The sequence below is a fragment of the Labrus bergylta genome, chromosome 6, assembly GCF_963930695.1.
Source record: "Labrus bergylta chromosome 6, fLabBer1.1, whole genome shotgun sequence".
NCBI lineage: Eukaryota > Metazoa > Chordata > Actinopteri > Labriformes > Labridae > Labrus > Labrus bergylta.
In genome coordinates, this window is record NC_089200.1 from 5,436,522 (window position 1) to 5,456,576 (window position 20,055).

At 39.2% G+C, this 20,055-nt stretch overlaps 1 protein-coding gene across 2 annotated transcripts in view; it reads left to right on the forward strand.

The window, feature by feature from the left end:
* The window catches only part of atp11b (ATPase phospholipid transporting 11B), a 58,074-nt gene that overhangs the window by 8,007 nt on the left and 30,012 nt on the right, over window positions 1–20,055 (forward strand). For both annotated transcript variants that reach the window (XM_065955608.1, XM_020653438.3), the window contains exons 3-18: window positions 782–871; window positions 3,383–3,463; window positions 3,876–3,983; window positions 5,075–5,203; window positions 6,655–6,758; window positions 8,113–8,160; window positions 8,476–8,540; window positions 9,589–9,670; window positions 9,759–9,909; window positions 12,052–12,249; window positions 12,389–12,547; window positions 12,863–13,050; window positions 15,469–15,537; window positions 15,719–15,792; window positions 15,927–16,030; window positions 17,416–17,597. In XM_065955608.1, coding sequence (XP_065811680.1) covers window positions 782–871; window positions 3,383–3,463; window positions 3,876–3,983; window positions 5,075–5,203; window positions 6,655–6,758; window positions 8,113–8,160; window positions 8,476–8,540; window positions 9,589–9,670; window positions 9,759–9,909; window positions 12,052–12,249; window positions 12,389–12,547; window positions 12,863–13,050; window positions 15,469–15,537; window positions 15,719–15,792; window positions 15,927–16,030; window positions 17,416–17,597 — 1,832 coding nt within the window. The remainder of the gene's footprint in view (window positions 1–781; window positions 872–3,382; window positions 3,464–3,875; window positions 3,984–5,074; window positions 5,204–6,654; window positions 6,759–8,112; window positions 8,161–8,475; window positions 8,541–9,588; window positions 9,671–9,758; window positions 9,910–12,051; window positions 12,250–12,388; window positions 12,548–12,862; window positions 13,051–15,468; window positions 15,538–15,718; window positions 15,793–15,926; window positions 16,031–17,415; window positions 17,598–20,055) is intronic.

Genomic DNA, 20,055 nt, shown 5'->3' on the forward strand with positions numbered 1-20,055 from the left:
GAGATTTTAATGTAAAAACAGGAAACAAAAGTTAATCTGCTGTTCCTTTGAGGGAAAACAAATTAAATGTATTTAATGTAAAGACGTCAAAGGAATCTTTTTTTTAAGATAAGTATCAGAATGTACTGATGCAGTGCGGCACAGGTGTGTTTTTTTCAGAGCTACCAACGTGCAACACTGACAGAGGTAGCTTAGAAAAGAAGGCGCAAAAAGTGACAACAAGTGTTTTATATTTACATGTGGCAAACTTTCTGGTTAACCAGGCCGTAATGCTGTTAGTTAAAAAAATATTTTGAACTTTCTTTTTTATGCACATCTATTGTTTGAATACTGACAGCCATAGATAGGCTAGTTCACCTGTCTTGTGTATTTGTTGTGTATTTTATCAGTTCTTGATTTCAATTCCATCAAAAATGAAAAAGACGGGTAGGGCTGGGAATCTTTCGGTTTCTCACTTTAACGATTCGATTTCCATTCTTGGGGTCACAATTTGATTCAGAATCTATTATTTAATTCAAAACGATTCTAGATCCATGGATAGACTGGCTGAATTTCTTGCTTCTCCATTTGGCATTCTACTGAGTTAAAGAGCTAGCCTTAACACGATTTTAACACAAGATTTTTGGAAGTTCTGTGTTTATTTAAAATCTCAGAAGATAATAATCTTAATCTTAATTATTATTAATCTTGATTGATACAAAAAATGATTTCTTTAGTCTAAAGAGGGGTGTAATCTTTCTCTAGTCTTTGTCTCAAACGTTGTTTTTTCTGTCTCTTTCAGTACACCGTTTGGAACTTTGTCCCTAAGAATTTGTTCGAGCAGTTCAGAAGGATAGCCAACTTCTATTTCCTCATCATCTTCCTCGTTCAGGTAAAAACACTCACAAATCTTTTTTCTGGTTTAAGTCCCCCCAGTCAGATGGTGACAAGTCAAATGTGACCTCAGTTTTCCTGCCCTTAAAACAAGTGTGTGTGAGTGTCCTGTCTGTGTGTGCATGAATGACTCATTGACTCCCAGAGAGGCAGGTCTGCCTGTGTATTAAAACATTACACTCACGCATTAAGTAATATGTATCTTAACAACAAGCCCTAGGTGTTAGGCCTTCGCTGTGCATCAGTCAGCTTGTGCTGAAGGAGGGTCTTGCGTTCAGATTTTCAGCCTTATCCTGATTTATTTGGTCCTGTGTAGTGAAGCCAAAGCAATCGCCTTGACTGGGTCTAAAAAGGCTCTTTTTTTTTTACCCACTCAACTTGTCAGTGCTGCTGAAGTCAGCTTACTCTCAAATCACTGAGAAGAAGACCTCGTCCTATCTTGACATTGTAAACATGACATTTGCATAAATGGCCAATTAAACCATTTTTAGACAGAGATGATTTCTAGATGCCTCTTGTGAAATAGTATTTCCTTTGTTTAACCATCATATCTTCTAAAAACACTCATCCTAGAAGAAAAACAATTTTATGGAGATTTTTGCTTAACAACTTGTATTCCCCTTAAAGGCAGTAGTTGCACTTCTGTCGCCAAGTAAATTCAAATCTTTTTATGAGATCAGTACTTTTAAAAAGCAAAACACAGAAGAAGACGTGTTCTAACCCAAACAAGATGTGTTCCTCCGCAGTAGATGTAAATACAACACATAAACCTGAGTTAAACAAAGTGTTTAGGGCTGACCAGCAGCAACGTTTACCACTATAAACAGCCTGGATATAAAAATGTACAGAACATCTATATGTAGAACAGCTTTCTCAGCTACAACACTGGTACCCACTCAGTCACTTTCCCCAAAAGAGCCTTAAATGTGCTCAAAGTGACTGTGAAAGCTCTGCCTGATTCCCTGTCTTTTCTTTTGTGTTAGAGAAACGTAGAGTCTGACAGTAGCCTCTTATGGCTGCTTAGCTCTGACTAGCAGCAAAGCACTATATGGATGGTTTGAAATTAATTGGACTGAATTGCATGTTGCGTCGAATCTGTTCACACTTGACTTTAAAAAAAAAGAAAGTGGCAGCCCTAAGCCATTAGGCCAAGCCTCCTCCAGCCATTGCCTGCCCAATTCTCTATTGCAATTTGAATATAAAGGGAGGACGGGTTATTGTACAGTATCCTTAAAGATAGATCTGCTTTTTTATCGTCATTTAGCAACGTTGTCTCAGAGCCTATATGTGAAATGCAGTTATCTTGTTTTTTTATGTTATAAATCAACTACCAGGAAGCAGATGCAGTTCTAGTCAATGACTGCTCACTACACCTGGTATAATCTGGATTTGTATTTAAGTCTTTTTAAAAGAGAAAGTTCAGTCAATAACAGTTCTGAAAAAGTTGCTAAAGGTAGCCACTAAAGCCTGTTTTCATCAGCAGAGTAAAGCACTAACATTAACAGTTAAAGCAATAATTAATGCATTCAATGATGAATTCAGTGACGATATCCTAAACAAATAGAGCATTGCATTTAAAAATAGACACTAAAGCCGTTTTCACATATGCACTCCGGATAATATCTAGATAATTACAGATTGCGGATAAAATACTAGGGGTCTGGCCGGATAAACTCCGGGTAATGTCTGCGCAAGACACTTATAATCCTGGAAGTATGACAGAAACAATCAGAGGACATGAACCTCCACACTTCTGCTTCTCTAAACTTTAATAAAGTGTTTAAAATGTTGTTTTTTTGTTTTTATGTGGGCGTCGTGCTAACAGAAAGGCCATATCACCACATACCAAATACCACAACATCCTTTTTTCAAAACCATCCTCTCTCTGCTCATCTCCTGCCTCTCAGTACCATGAACTGCATAACGTCCCAAAATGTCAGGGAATGTGTGTCTATAGATGAATGATTTCGACGTGATAAAGGAGTTAAAGGTGAAAGTTAAAAAATGATGACTATGATGTTTTGGATTTTCATTTTTTCTATCACTGTAGTTTGGGGGGAAAATGTGTTTTTACCCTGCCAGTGAAACTATTGAAAAAATCATGCCTCTTCCCTGATTCATGTGAAGTTATTAAGTTGATATTGACATGATGTGCATAAAACTACCACCTTTTTCTAAGTTGTAAAGTTGAGATGTGTCTGCTGCAGACTGTCAGTTTTGAAACATCTAATTACCTGTGTGTGTGTGTGTGTGTGTGTGTGTGTGTGTGTGTGTGTGTGTGTGTGTGTGTGTTTGTGTATGCTGTACTGAACTTATAACTAACCCTAAAGCAGGCTTCCTGTTTGACACATCACTTCTCTCCGTTCTAGTTTGCTTTTTTTTTTCCTCTCTTACAAGACACGCCCACGTTTACCGAGCTGCTGGTGCAACCTTTTTTTTTTTTTCTCTCTGCACTTCCAATATAGAGAAAAAAAAATCTCTGACCCCGCCTTTGTGTTTGTCTTTCTAGTTAATGATAGACACCCCGACTTCCCCTGTCACCAGCGGTTTGCCTCTCTTCTTTGTGATTACAGTAACTGCCATAAAACAGGTGAGAACATAAGCACACGACAGCTTCCTCTTTGTTGGCTTCGGGAACTGAAATACAGAAGTAACATAAATGTACAGTTTGATTAACTGTCGACAATGGCTTGTGACAGCATACTTGATTTAACTTAAATATGCATTCAATCGTATTCAGATTGTTCAAACTAACTTCAACCATTCCTGTTCATCTTCTTTCACTCTTTAAATATAAAACACTTTGATCAGCTGTTGTTAATTAAGAATTCTGTTCTATCCAACCAACTTGGCTTTTATATGAAAAGGTGAATAGCTTAAACTGCTTCAAGTTCAGTTCATGAAATAGTAGTCGCTGTTGATCGGTAATGCTATGTGACGCTTTGCTCTTGGTAGCTATCTATGGCTGTAAGTAATATGTTGTTGAATACATTTCTCTGTAGGGCTATGAGGATTGGCTGAGACACAAAGCGGACAACGAGGTGAATGGGGCTCCCGTGTTTGTGGTCCGCAGTGGAAGTCTGGTCCAGACAAGATCCAAGAACATCAGGGTAAATATTTCAAAAACTGCCCACAAAAGAACTCTATAATTCTACTTTACTCTTCGTGTAAGAACTGGACTCAACTTCCTCTAAACCTCTACTTAAAAGAACATTTAAAAAAAAAAAAAAGCTCTTCACACCTCAGAGCCAGCAGCCAGGGCTAACTTAGGCTTAGGCGTTAAATTCCTGAGGCTTGTGGTGATTCACTGTAAAGAAAGACGGTAAAAGATAGAGTTTGTTGATAAAAGGAAGAACTGTTAGAAGTTAGGATTGCAAAAAACTGGGTCGTCCATGGTGTTTAACACAAGTAGGACTGGAATGTCCCATGAAAGATGCATCTGATGCAGTAACTAAAGTCTCTACAAACTCCACAGTTTGTCTTTTGTTCTTATAATTGAATCATATTAGGTTGTTTTTTGTTATTTGTCTTTGCAGGTTGTCTTTTCCCCAAAGGTCAATGATGATTTTTTCATATTTGCAGCCAATCATGAGCATGAACGAGTGTTGCTGTTACCTGTCCTTTTATCTGTCGGGTGTTTTAGGCCTGCACGTTGCTGTTACTCCGCATGTTGTAGTGAATACAGTACAAATCCTCTGAGGTCAGACTTCTTACACACTACTGTGTCTGAAGTCCTGAATGATATGTTTCTCTAAGTCATTATAGTTGTGTTAAAACAAACCTATAATGTTTCTGGTTTGTGCTTCTAAGTGTGGGTTTCACGGTGTATTTCACCCACTGGGAGTATGACCAGAAATGTAATCTGTGAAATGTGTAACAGCATTTTAGTCTAACCCCATTGAACACCATCATGAAGGAATGACCAAGGTTGTTTTTTAAACATTTAGTCCAGACAAATTCTGTCCTTTTTAAATAAATTAATATTATTGACACAAATAATTTGATTGATTAAAATAGAAATCTTATTTATTATTATTATTATTATTATTTATTATTCATTTAGGTTATAAAACTCTTAAAAAATCAAATCCAGTCTAAACAATGGAGTGTGTGTGTGTGTGTGTGCGCGTGTGTGTGTGCGCGTGTGTGTGTGTGTGCGTGCGTGTGCGTGTGTGTGTGTGTGTTTTCTGCCTCTGTCTAGGTCGGAGACATTGTTCGTGTGGCTAAAGATGAGACGTTCCCCGCTGACCTGGCGCTGCTGTCCTCTGATCGTGCAGAAGGCACCTGTCACATCACCACAGCCAGCCTTGATGGAGAGACCAACCTCAAGGTCTGTGTGTGTGTCACTCTGTTTGCTTTAGGAGTACATGGCTGAAAAACTTTGAAAAACCTAAACCAGTCGCTGCACAAACAAGCCGTTTTAATAAAGTAAACGCACAGCTGAATATCCACGACCTGATGGCTCCGTCTTTGTGGTGTAAACAAACAAAACTTAAATGTGCATACTGAAACATTCAGAGTAAAAGTTTACACTCAGTCATCGAACACATTGTTTTTGTCCCTAAGGCCTGACTTAAGTGTTGATGCAGTAACTGAAATAAACTCATTTAGCTTGCAGTGTTTTTCCAAACCGCCTCTTTTAGCACATCACAGCATTTCTGCACCTTCACCAACTGTTGATCTGATCTGACATAATGTGTAAACAGTGGCAGGATATGAATCAGGTTGCTGATATGATGTATGTACGCACAGGCATCACTGTGAGTGTGCACAATTAAAATGAAACAGAAACCTGCTAATAAACTATATCACTCTTTAAAGCTACTACTGTTAAAACTTCACATTTAAGAGTTTTACCTGTAAGCTCTTGTTGTAAACGGCAACAAGAAGGCTTTTATGAACCACTAATATGAGCAGTGAAGCACAGGTAAAAGGTGATAATGATAAACCAATATGCTAATACTAACAGGTTAGATTTGAAGTCTTCTACATCCTTCAAATAATGTGCAATAATAATGTGTAATAATGTGCTAATAAATAAACAGTTCAGCCAAACTTATACTTTTATATAATTTTTTTAATTATAGAGTTCCTAAACCAAACCTACTCCAAATAATGTAGCTAAGGTCACGATCCATCAGGTTAAAGTTTGGAGAAAAAATAACTTCAGCTGTTTTGGGTTAGGATCAGATGATATTTGTGGTTAAATTAGATCAGAAGGATAGATAGCTTACAATGATTGACTACATTTAGATGTATTCCATAATGTGTCTGTGATAGAAGTGAAAGAAACCATGTTATACGAGTAAATGTTGCTTATTATAATGTGTTTGGATCTGATTGGTTTGATGCATTTCACTACTGCAATTTGATACTCAAAGTGAAACAGATTTATAATTTGAGTCACTGGTTAAGTTGTTAATGTTGTTGTTGGTTCAAGGTTTTTCACTTTTGTGTTTCCTGGCACATGAAAATGAAAATGCAACGATTTCAGTCCATTGGTACATCTTTTTCTTTCAACCTGACAATCTTCCTCCTGCAAAACATCAAGGTTAACAGTTGAGCTGCTGCCTCCTCTCTGCAGAGCAGCAGCAACTGACCGCACCAGTTGTTTTAAAAATAGAAAGTTTTAGGTCACAACTTTAGTGGTTTGTTGTGGAGCTTCGACTTTCTTTTCTACAAAGTGTCTCCTCCATAAACTGAAAAAGTTAATTTTTCTAATCAATAAAAAGATTCCTTTTAATCAGCATGTAATACAAGTTGTGTGTTTTGTGTTTGTAGACTCACTTCTCTGTGGCGGAGACATCAGTGTGTCAGTCAGTGTCTCAACTGGAGGCTCTGCAGGCGGTGGTGGAGTGTCAACAACCTGAGGCTGACCTGTACAGGTAATCTGCCCTTATTTGTACACTCACTAACTCACAGGGTGGGGCCATGAAAAAGGCAAATAATGTAAAAATATTAATGATATTTGAAACTCCAAGAGTAAAGAATACATAAGAAATGTGCACAATAAATTCAAATGCAGTGCAGTCTTAGAACAAGGCATGCACAAGAGGATTCTTTTAAATGAGAGGGGGAAGAATTTGTGAATTCTTTTCAAAATCCAAAATAAATCTTTTCAGTTTTTGGGTTTAAACGTAGGCTTTACTTGACATTTTTTCTTGATTGACGAGAAATGTATAAGTAGGTAGAGTCGGTCGTCTCTCAAGCAGGAGGTCGAGGGTTTGATCCCCAGCTCCTGCAGCTACATGTCCGAGGTGTTCTTGGGCAAGACACTTTAACCCCAAGTTGCTCCCACTGCTTTGTCGGCAGTGTATGAATGGGATAAGTTACTGCTGATGGTCACTTTACATAGCAGCCTCCACAATCAGTGTGTGAATGTGTAGGTGTGACCTGCGATGTGAAAGCACTTTGAGTAGTCAGAGGAGAAAAGCGATTAATCAAGTCTATTTACCATTAACTCCACACTAAAATCAAACAAAATTAAAAATAGATGTCAGAAATGTCTGACCAGAGATGTGTTATGAAATGGATGATGGGGGTTGAGATGGCTTCATCACCTCTTCAACAACACCTCTCCCTCTTGTCTGTCGCAGCTGGCGACTTCAGAATCGATCAGAGTATTTTTAGATCAAGCAGTTTGTTTCTGTGGCAGTTTTCTCCCTTCCCCCTCTCTCTTCAACGCTCTTTCTTTCTCTTCACACTCGCTGAGTTTAAACTCACTTAACAAGCCAAGCCGTTGTCATCTTCCTGCAGTCATCAGTCTTCGTATTAACCTCAAACATGGCATCCTTAATCAGGGCAATGTATTTTCATAAACCTCATTCCAATTCTCCTGGAGGAGCCTGATTGTTTGGGCTTACTCATTTCTTTTACTTGTTTCTTTTACAACATTTGTGCTTGAAAAAAATACCATTGGTGCATCAGTTTCCTCTACTGGACATATTTTTTTATTATTTAGACACATTCTCACAGCTAAAGAAAAATCTGTCCACTTCAGAGTTATTTCTCCAAGTCTTCTGTACTTCAAAATGCTTCTGAAGAAAACTTGTGCAGACTACAGAGGCATTGATCTAATAAATATTAAAATATGTCCAACGGTGAGGATGCATTTGAGCATATCTCAAATGTCCTGCATAAGAAGGATTTCTCCCAGCAGCCTGCTTTTCAGTGAGCACGCCAACAAATCTGTTGTCTCTATCGGGGCACTCTTCTTCATTGCCTTTCGGTGTTTTCCAGGTTTGTCGGTCGGATCACGGTGACTCAACTTGGAGAGGAGATAGTCAGGTAAGATTAGTTCTATCATGTTGTTATGCCTTATAATTAAACTAATGAGTATACAAGTGCTCGACAAAAACAGATACTGATAAACAGACATCCACAATAAGATGGAGAATTGATGAAAGGGGCAGGTCTCTAGGTTACACCTTTCTTTAGCAGGCCTTCAGCACATGGTTACAACATATCAGGGTGTGAAGCTAAATTAATGTTTAAAACTGTCTTTTGTTTAGATCAGAGTCTCTGGTTTATACGAACATGCTACAACATCAATCTTTCACTGTGTTTGTTAATTTCTGTTGTTTTTGTTTGCTCTCATGTCAGACCTCTGGGTCCAGAGAATTTGCTGCTTCGTGGAGCCAGATTGAAAAATACCAAAGAGATTTTTGGTGAGTGGATACAGAAACAGTCCAAAGGAAAAGTTCTTAAAAAAGGATTAAACCTTTGCCTACCTGTCATGGGGATATAGGATGTCTTTCTAAGAGAAGCTTTGCAGTTGAATCCAGAGACACAGCCTCCACAGCCTCAGAACAGCCGCGACTCAAACGAGCTAAACTCAGAGACATTATGGGCATCAGGGACCCCTCATTATCAGGCCAGAGGTGTGATTATGTTGACACAAAACTGTTCTGTGGGACTGAACATTTAAGAGGGTTGATTGCTGACTTCAGGCAACCCTGCTGTAACACTTCTGCTGCAACACAATATACAGTATGTTATTTGTGGGTTTCATTTGTATGTACTCTACTGTTAACGTCTGGGTTGTTGTTTTTTCTATTTAATTTTCATTTTACTTTTATTTACTCTCGAGAACTCTTAGAGGGCAAGCCCTCATTTACAATGACGTCGAGAGTACAATTAAAACGAATAAGAGACAAAAAACAATGAAGACAAAATACATAGATAATAAGACCAGAAGAATAAGCAGTAAACAGGCAACTACAGTTAATAACACTTACACTCATGAGTACAGTGAATTGTGATCAGGTTTTTAAATTGACCCATGGTTACCATTGTATTGAGTTTTAATGTGTTTTGTGTTGTGTTCCAGGTGTGTGCAGCACAATAGGTGAAGGATGTTTTCCCAAAGTTCATTCTTACTCGTGAAACCGTTAACATTAGCCAGTCACTTGATCGAGTCTGATACTGATTATCAGCCCAGATTAATAAAGAAGTAATGTATACTGGTAGATTACCCGCAAGTGATTTATAAATAAATAGCAGCCAATGCCTTTCACGTCTAACTGTTAGTGAAAGCCAACCAACCAGCTATTGTTTTTATTCATTGATTCTACTGTGGAGGCAGATATTTGTGTGCAGCACTGTGGTCCAAGACAAATTTCTCTAAGGGGACAATAAAGTTTATTGTATCATATTGTGTTGAATTGTATCGGACCATATCAGATCCTACCACTTAAACCAACTGTGCTGTTGCAGGAGTGGCGATTTACACAGGGATGGAGTCCAAGATGGCCCTCAACTACAAGTGCAAGTCCCAGAAACGCTCTGCAGTAGAGAAGTAAGCACCGTCTCTCTAAGCAAACCAAACATTGCTGTTTAAGAATTTTCTTGAACACTCTTAAGTTTAAACTGATTTTTCCTCTTAGGTCCATGAATACCTTCCTGATCATCTACCTGTGCATCTTGCTGTTCGAGGCCGTCCTCAGCACCATCTTGAAGTACGCCTGGCAGGCTGAGGAGAAATGGGACGAACCGTTTTACAATCAGAAGACTGAGCAGGAGAAAAACAGCAGCCCGGTTAGTTAGATTCACTTTTTCAGAACAATGTCTTTTCATTTATTGATTTGTTTCTCTAAGTGAAGGGTACAAGCTCCAGAGATAAGATTAGGTTGAGATTTAAGTGCACAATCCTCTTCAGTCTCTCTTTTCATCTGTGCACAACCTGCTCTTTCTTCTTTTTCATCTCCTTGAAAATAATAATTGGCATTTTCTCACCGTTGCAGAGATAAATTAATAGGGGGGAGTTTGTGATATAAAAAAGAGGCCTCACTCGAATTCCCACACACACACACACAAAGTACTAGAAGGTTGAAGGCAGGGTGGTTTAAGTGTCTCTAGATTTTGTGATAAGGCATTAGAGAGGAAAGGCCAATCTGCCAGCCTATCAGCCTACCTGCCAACACTAATCAGTCAGAGAGAAAAGCCCTGGTGGGGATGAAGCACAGACGTTCACTCACTTCCCCTCTCTCTGGAGACTGAAAGAGGAATACCAGCAACAAATTGATGGCTTTGTTTTTATATTTAGTTTAACAGGTGATCCAGAAAGCTGCCGGCACCTTTACAGTATACACCGTTATGACGTCATGTCTGCAATTCAGACAGTTTACACGAGAACAATCGTCTTATAACAGAGATGTTTTCTAATTTTTAAGAAAGTTCTGCATTTAGATAACAACGTTTTGAGCTGTAAACATATAAAAATGGCTATTGCACAAACCTTTGGTGAATGGCGATGAGGTGGAGTTGTTACTCCAACTGACCTGAGAGAGTACATTTCAAGAAAATGTCAACCGGGTTAGGAGTGAGCAGCTTAAACAAAACTTGGGAGTCCGCCATTGTCGTTGTAGTCCAAATACTCACGCATGCCTATCGACTGGAGCCTTAATGTGCATGAGTGAAGAATCTACTCACGCACAGCTTTGGTCTGTTACCGCACTGAGCATGTGCCAAAGGTGAAATTTTGAAAAACTGTTTTACCAGTTTACATGGCGAGAGATGGTGAAGTTTCCAAAAGATTGCACCTTGAGACACTTTTTCAAAACCTTCCATTTTCAGACACCTAAAACACCATCATCGTATTAACAAACCAGCCGAGACGCAACAAAGGGTTCTGGATGAAATCATTGTCGTGTAAACCCGGCCTCAGATACAATATCCAAATCCAAAAGAGTGTTTCTAGTTAAAATTAAATATAGTAGAGTAGTTTTTTTTAGAATCCTTTGCTTTCTCCTGCATCTCAAACAAACTTATTTTATTATTTTGTTTAATAAGTGCTTCAGAACCCAACTCCATGTCCAACATAACGTTATCTCTGGTACAGGTCCTGATACTCTGTTTTTCAGTCTTTTGTCCTCTCTCAATCTCCTTTACTGTCACATCCAGTAATTAAACCCTTAATGGGAATGAATTACCCTGTCTGCTTTGATTTAGAAGGATCAGTGCTGAAGCACCATCAGTCTGTGGGTGGCTTATATCTTCTATTTTCACAATCTTAATATATTCTTGCACTGAATCATAAGTTGCAGTAAAAGTATCAAAAGGAAATTGTGATGAAAAACTTCAAAAATAAAGCAAGATGGTTGACTTGAAACAAGATACGTTCAAGAAATATACAAACAACTGAAAACACATACTTAAGGAGTTTTTATTCACATTACATTGTGCTTTACAAAATTAAAAATGGGATTCTGTAGTTTTCTGATTAATGAAACATTGCTTATGATAGTTGGGATAATATGAGAAGAATAATCTCCTGAAGTAGGTGCGTAGGACATCAAACCAACACACTGAAAAGAAAACAAATCCCACACACTATTCTCTCGGCATCACTAATTTATTCTATAAACCACAACGTTTTGGTCCCTTTTGGTGGACTAGATTCAAAAGATCATTTGGGCATTACAAAAGTCCACAAAAGTTATTTTAAAGTTTAGTTAACAACTTTATTTTACCTTGTTTGCTATTAAAAACTCTTATTTGAAATTCTGGTGTGGAAGGATAATAGTCCCACTGCACATCCATCTTTTCTGTTCTCTCTTATCAAATCTCCATCTACCTCCAACAACACTTAATGTTATGTAGATGTTTTTTTTTTACTTTCTGTCTTTCTTGCCCTCCTTGTGCTGCATCCAAATAAAATCTATTCCCATCCCTCTTCAGATCTTGAAGTTCATCTCAGACTTCTTGGCGTTTCTGGTCCTCTATAACTTCATCATTCCCATCTCGCTCTATGTAACTGTGGAGATGCAGAAGTTCCTGGGCTCCTTTTTTATTGGCTGGGATTTGGACCTTTACCACGAGGAGAGCGACCAGAAAGCTCAGGTCAACACGTCTGACCTCAACGAGGAGCTGGGACAGGTACTGAACAGAAACGCAGTAACACTGCACACAAAGGACAAGATTAAAGAAACCTACATACACATCAACTTAAAGGGTTAATGTGGCACAAATCGTAATGTAAAAATGGAAATTAAACTGTGTGTTTCTGTTTGTGCAGGTGGAATATGTGTTCACAGATAAGACGGGTACATTAACAGAAAACGAGATGCAGTTCCGGGAGTGTTCCATCAACGGGACAAAGTACAGAGAAGTTAACGGCAAACTGGTGCCAGAGGGAATGACTGAAGAATCGCCAGATGGTTCAACACCTCAACTGGTAACTCATTTATTTATATACACGTTTCATGAATCCCGCTTTACATGCACACAATGTAATATGTACTGGTCTCATTGCAGCCTTTAAACTAACAACCATACCATGTGACCAAATCAACCTGGTATGTTAGAGATGGCTTTCTGCCTTGGGCCATTCATGTAATAAACATTAAATAATTAATGCGACAAAGTACCCATCAAAAGGCTAAGGGTTTAAATTAAATAATGTTTAATTTGTGGTGTTTTACTAAAACAGGATAAGTACAAAATCTAAGTTTCTTCCCCTCTCATTCTTCCTGCTGTTGTCTCTGTCTAGATGGGCGAGGAATTGTTATTCCTGAAAGCTGTGTCACTGTGTCACACGGTTCAGATCAGCTACGATCAGCCAGACTGTCTGGTTGGGGGAGGAGATCCATTCTCCCAAGTGAACGGTTTCTCTTCTAGTCACATGGAGTACTACGCCTCTTCTCCAGACGAGAAGGCTTTGGTTGAGGCAACAAAGAGGTAAAGTTACATCAGATCTTCAAGAGACTTCCCGATGGTGTATATGATGAAGAAACAGCAAAGCTATCAGTGTTGGGGTAGATGAATCCAGGCGTTATCCAAGCTGTTCTCAGCAGCAGTTAAAAGTACAACAGACCCATTTGACCCAGGCCTCTCATGATTGGAAAGAGTTGTATTGTCAGAGTAGTTTAAAACAAAGAAAATTAGCGGTAGCTTGTATATTTCTCTGGTTAAAGTGCTGTTCTATAGTAATGGAGTTCAGCCTCTATGGTGGCAAATTTGAGGCAATTAGGGATGTGAATCGATTCTCTCTTTTAAAATCATTAATTTAAGCAAGGTTGTGCACACACCTGTTGCTTGAACAGGTAAAAACCTTAATCTGAATAGAACCTATTTATTCATTTGTTAGGGAAATTTGTGGATTCAACAGGAAAATAAGGAGAGCAGTGACAGAGAACAAACTTTCCCCTGTCTTCATGTGCACAGCACTTCTCAAAGAGCTTGTGTTTTCACTGGATTGTATGGGAAATGGAAAAGAAATGAAAAGTATTTATAGCAGGGAATGACTTGTCATGTCCAGAGTAGGAAAGGTCTGCTTCGGGTTCAAGCCAAGAGCTTTGCTTTTAGGTGAGGCCAAAACAAAAACAAAAAAATAGTCATAATGTTTCCTTCATGTTTTGCAAAGGAATGAATCCATGCTGTTGGAATAATGCTAGATTGTTTCTGCCGTAATACTTTTCCTACAACAACATTTGTTGCAGGAGATTGAAGCGTTTGCAGGTTAGAGTTCAGCCTATAGATGAAGTGGCACTTCACTACTCAGGTTTTTAATTATTTGTCACAGAAATATAGCCCAGGCTACAATTTAATGTCAAGGGAATGGTAAAAAGCCTGTAAGTGAAACTGTGTGGGGAAAATAGCCCTCAAAGGAGAAAAGAGCATGGATAAAAACTGACCAGTTTCTCATTTCAAAGCTTGACAAAGAGGAAAAAGCTTAAAAATCTCATCATGTTTTACAAGAAAAGATATTAGATATTACCCATCTAAACTGTCAGACTGGTGTGTTTTACAAAACCTTCAGAATTCGTGATGCATGAAGTCAGTGATCCTGGCCAGTGTAGTTTTCACACCATCAAATTAAATTATTTCGAGCAGTGAGGGGCTGACCCAGAGCCGCCATGCTCTATTGGACCACAAACAGTGAATCTTTGTTGATTTACACTGAAGGGAGACACAGTTGAAACCATGACCTCAGTGATCGCTGCGATATATATAACACTTAATTATGTTACGACACCAGGAAAAAAAAATGTATCCTCAACTGACACTTATCACAGGAAGACTATTTCTTGCTGAAATGTGACATCGTTGGTCATAACTCATGAAGCACCTTGACACGGTCGATTCCTTTCAGAGTTCAAAGGCTTGATTGGCATGAAAGCTTCAAAAGCAGCATCACTAAACAAATTAAACAGATGTTAAGAAAATACATAAAAATTGTCATAAATGAAAAAGAACTTGATATCAGTGGCAGAAAGGACTTTATGTATTTGATAGTTTTGCACGCTTTTCCAGTGTGCTTTAAAAAAAAAGACCAGCTTTCATGGATGGATGCAGTCTCTCAGTGTTTAGTTACTTATTACCTTGTTTTATCACACTTGGTATTCCATTCATTTACCAGCTTTTCTTAAGGATGTCCCAGACTGTAGGTTCACATCCTCCATGATGACCTTCTCCATAAAGTATGAATCACGATTAAGGGCTCTTCTTTGAGCAACATCCAACCACAACTGGGCTCAAACTGTATTAGCCTGACCTTGAAGTTTGCTCTACCTACCTGTGTGGCATTTTGGTGCCAAGTGCACAGGCGTGAGCAGATGTGCAAAGAGGAAAAAATGAAGGAAATGCAAAGGGAGTTGTTAGTATTTATGTCTTCGTCATTGGACTGAGAATAGATGTCTCAGAAGAACCACATTGTACCATTACCATCAAGACAACAAAATAATTCTCCATGTGTTAAATTGTTGTTGTCAGGCTTCTGTCAGGATTGGCCAAGCTGCTGCAGATGTTAGATATGTATCAGTCCAAACATTGTCTGAGCTATATTTGACCTAAGCTCTTTTGCCCCCTTGTCCTGCTGAATTTATATGAACCAATATTTATTTTTTGGGCATTTCTGCCTTTTTTGAAAGGGAGGCTGAAGATGGACAGGAAAATGTAGGAAATAGAGTGTGGGGTTGACATGCAGAGAGGGTTTGGCTCGGACTCAAGCGATGCGTCCAGGGTAATAAACTGAGCTAAACCAGCGCCCCCTGGGAGTTATATAAGGCCCATTTACCTTCAGAGTTTTTCAAACATTATTTGAAAGGCCAACATTTTCACAGATTCCGAGCTGCAACTTGTGTCTCTTTTCCTCAGGATCGGAGTGGCCTTCACTTGTAGCAACGGAGAAACTGTTGAGATCAAAACCTTTGGCAAGTCAGAGAAGTATGTCTATCCCTACCTCCTGTCCACATTTTCTAAATGTCGCCCATGTCATAAAATCATGTTATCTGGACTGCAGGCAAAAAAAAAAATGGTTGCATAAGCTACCTGTTAAAAAGAATTTGTCACATCCTGAGTCCAAAGTGAAGTTATAACACAAGTGTCTGTCTTTGCTTTGTCTTAGATATAAACTGCTACATGTTTTAGAGTTTGATGCTAACCGCAGGAGGATGAGCGTCATACTGCAAACTCCTTCAGGTAACTCCACTTCATACTACTTTGTAACGTCTGAAAATCAACTCAGCTTTTTTCTATTCATTTAAAAAGGTATATCTAAAGTAATTGTGTTGTATACTTTCTAATCTTTCTTCCTGGTTTCTTGACTTTTTAAGGAGGCCAAGTACTGTTCACCAAGGGAGCAGAATCAGCCATCTTGCCTTTCACCACCAGTGGTGAGATAGAGAAGACCAGACTGCACGTCGATGAGTTTGCCTTGGTGAGAAATCATTTTTCCAGAAGTTATTAAAATGTGAATATTATCTTAATCGTGAGTTTATTTTTACTATTACTGCTGTAATATACATCAAATCAGTGGGTAATCAAATATGCTTCCTAAACTTAAAGGCTTTATATGCGATTTTTTGATCCAGCAGATGTCGCCCTTGAGCACCAGCATGAAACCAAAACAACTCACGCTGCATTGTTGTGTTAGCATGCTAATGCTAGCGATCTTTATTATGCTGGTATCTTCACACTGCATGTAAATTTACCTGAAATGAGCGTGATCTAGAAACACAGTTAAGCAGTGAGTACAGTATGTTATTCTTCTTTTCTCTAGTCCCTCAATTAAACAACTTTTATACACGAGGGGAGGAGTCAGCCGGCCGTCCTGGCGATGTAAACAAAGTGAAGATAGGACTCTGAAAACTCTGAAAACATCACAGACAGTGGGACTCGGGTGTTACACCCATTGTAGACAGTCATGACTCACAGAGTTATTTTCAGAGGATATACTTGATTTATATTATATTTAAGTGTGAAAAATCACATAGAAAGCCTTTAACAAAAGAGTACTTGACTGATTCTGTAAGATAAAAAGGACCGTATACATGCTGTATATAGACTTTTGAGCTCATTAAACTATCATTATTATTCATCTTTACCCCTCATAAAGGAGGGTAACAAGCAGACATTTCAGATTCTTTGCAGAAAAAAAAGTAGACTTTTATACATACCACACTCGGTGACCACACTGAGTTCCCTCACTTAAGAATTCCTCTTCAACCTTTACGTGAAACCTTTAGAAATCGTACTCTGAAATGCCTCTTTTTTTGGTATTATTCACAAGTGCGCGTCTCTGTGTGTGTGTGTGTCTGGCATTTCACAGCGTTATAGTGATTACTTTCGGCTCTTTCGTTCTCAGTTCCCATTAGACTATAAATTCTTCACTACAACAGCCATTCACCCAAACGCACACACACACACACACACACACACACACACACACACCCGGTTCCAACATCATGTCATTGGACATCAGTACCCAGGACTCTGTGCTCTGGACTGGGTTGATTTGTGGTCGTCTCCCCCTTAGGCTGGTTACGTGATTTAAAGCTGAGCTTTTATAATTTGTTTTTCTGTTCTTTCTCTCTCTGCCTACATTGCTCCCTTTTTCCTTTCCCCTTTATTATCCACATTTTCTTGAGTTCCTCACGTTTACCCCTCCTCTCTACGCACATCTTTTCTTTTAACATGAACAATTTCTATGTCAGTGTAACCATTCATTCTAGTTATTTCTTTAATCTATTATATATTCTGACTCTTGTTCTTTTCTCTGCCCTTTCTTTACCCCCCCCCCCCCCCCCCCTCCTGCCACTGCAGAAAGGTTTGCGGACTTTGGTGGTAGCATGTCGCCACTTCAGACCGGAGGAGTACATCGATGTGGACAGGCGTCTGAACGCCGCCCGCACTGCGCTGCAGCAGAGGGAGGAGAGACTGCAGGAGGCCTTCAGCTACATCGAGAAAGACTTGCATCTGCTGGGAGCAACGGGGGTGGAGGACAAGTATGGAGACTAATGAATAAATTGGAATTTATTAGTGTTATCCCCTAAAAAATCTGTTCTCATGCCCTTCTTCAAATTTTAATGATTTATAAGTGTTTCATGCCCAAAGGAAATCTTGTAGTGAAGCAGTACATTCTTAACAGAGAGCATAAGGCAGTAAGAAGTAGCACCAAAACATTCTAACATGTGAACTAATGCATACACAGAAAGTTCAAATTCAAATGTATGCTAAATCAAGCGATGCAGTATGAGAATACAGTGTGGTGGTTTGCATAAAATCAAATCCACTTCATAATAAATGTGATGGTTATAAATTGCCCAGTAACATTGATACTCAACAAACAGTTGATGTAAAATGATATAACTCGCATGTTTTTACCATGTGCTGCCTCAGGCTTTAGGTAAATAACATCTCGTCTCTGCTTAGATAAAACATATGTTCTATTTCTGTATGGTTAGCTTTCACAACAATCCATGTCAAGTTTCCTGGATTTACATTTCCCTTCCTCGTCTCCATCTTCAGCCGTGTAGCAACTTGGCTGTGCAGAAACAATGTTGACCTCCACGCTCCACGGCTCCACGCAGGCCAACAGTTCTTTTCCCCTGGTGAAACGTCTTGATGAATTTAAGATTATTTGCCTTTTTTCTCAAAAATATGGTGGTATAGGTTGAAAAACAAAATCTATGATTTGGTTGATCATAGCCATCATCACTCAAATACTTAGTTTTATTTGTTATTATTTTTAACCCTGAGGGTCATTTAAACTTTTCACTCTGACATGCCACACACAGGCCAGAGAGCCAAAAACAGGATCTACCGACATGCATTACTGCAGAGACATTAAGGGGGCTGCACAGGGTCTGGCACCATGAGTAGTTCGGGTTTAGGTGCCTTACTCAAGGTCACTTCATCAGTGCTTGGGGAGTGGACTGGCACCTCTCCAGTAAACAGTCCTAATTTCCATACTTGGTCCACACGAGGTATTGATTCTGTGATCTTCTGGTCACTGCTGTGGCTAGACGTATTCTCCCAGAGCTAGTAGTGGCTTGGCTGCTGACACTGAGTTTTTTCTCTTACAAGCAGTAAGCTTTTTGATGATACAGTAACATAAATAGGAGTTGCACTTAAAAAGTAGGTAACCAAACTAAATAAGTATTATGTTGCACTTAATACTTATTTAATTTGAACCAAAATAGTGTGTTTTTTTTCTCTCACTTAAACCCCAAAAATAACAAAGATAGTTAACATACTGTGCAGGAGGAGGCAGAGAAGTCATTTGAAGACTCCGCCTGATCAATGTTGCCATGTCACAGAATTTAAGACACACATAATTGACATGCAGAAAATACACATTAATACCTTTAACTAATACATCCAGTAACAGCATAGTTCAAAGCAGAAGCAGAAAATGCAAATATGAGGTTTATGATAAGCAGGGTATCACATGCACATGTTCAGTGACAGATAAAACAGCAAGAGGCAGAATCTCCAACAAACAGTATTAGTCAGCAGAAAAAGGGAGTCGTCACCTCGCTGGGCCTCTCTGTAAATCAAAGCTGATATGTGTTTGCATTCGCTCACCATCTGCTCCTCACATAAGCTTCTCACTTCACTCGCTCTGTTTATCTGTCTGCTGCTCCCTCCCTCTCTCTCTTGCTCTCTCTCTCTCTCTCTCTCTCTGTCTGTCTGTCTATGTCTCTCTCTTGCTCTCTCTCTCTCTCTCTGTCTCTCTCTCTCTCTCTCTCTCTCTTGCTCTCTCTCTCTCTTGCTCTCTCTCTCTCTCTCTGTCTGTCTGTCTATGTCTCTCTCTTGCTCTCTCTCTCTGTGTCTCTCTGTCTGTCTGTCTATGTCTCTCTCTTGCTCTCTCTCTCTCTTGCTCTCTCTCTCTCTCTCTGTCTGTCTGTCTGTCTGTCTATGTCTCTCTCTTGCTCTCTCTCTCTCTCTGTCTCTCTCTCTCTCTCTCTCTCTCTCTGTCTGTCTGTCTGTCTGTCTATGTGTCTCTCTTGCTCTCTCTCTCTCTGTCTCTCTCTCTCTCTCTCTCTCTCTCTCTGTCTGTCTGTCTATGTCTCTCTCTTGCTCTCTCTCTCTCTGTCTCTCTCTCTCTCTCTCTCTCTCTGTCTCTCTCTCTCTCTCCCTGACTTTTCTCTCTGCTGCTCTCTCTCTCTCTCTTTGCTGCGCTCTCTCTCTCCCTCTCTGCTGCTCCCTCTATCGCTGTCTCTCTCTCTCTCTCTCTCGCTGATTTTTTTCTCCCTGCTGCTCTGTCTCTGTAACTGGAGTGAATTTCTCCTCAGGCACACATGGTCATAATCAAAAGACTTCCTTTATTATGAAAGACTCGCCTTAAATTACATTCTGTCTGAGTCTTATATGAATAATGTGAAACTGAGATCTATGTTTTTATTTAATTCTTTAGTAATATTAACTGTGCTCCTCTTATCAGACGTGATAACATGAAGG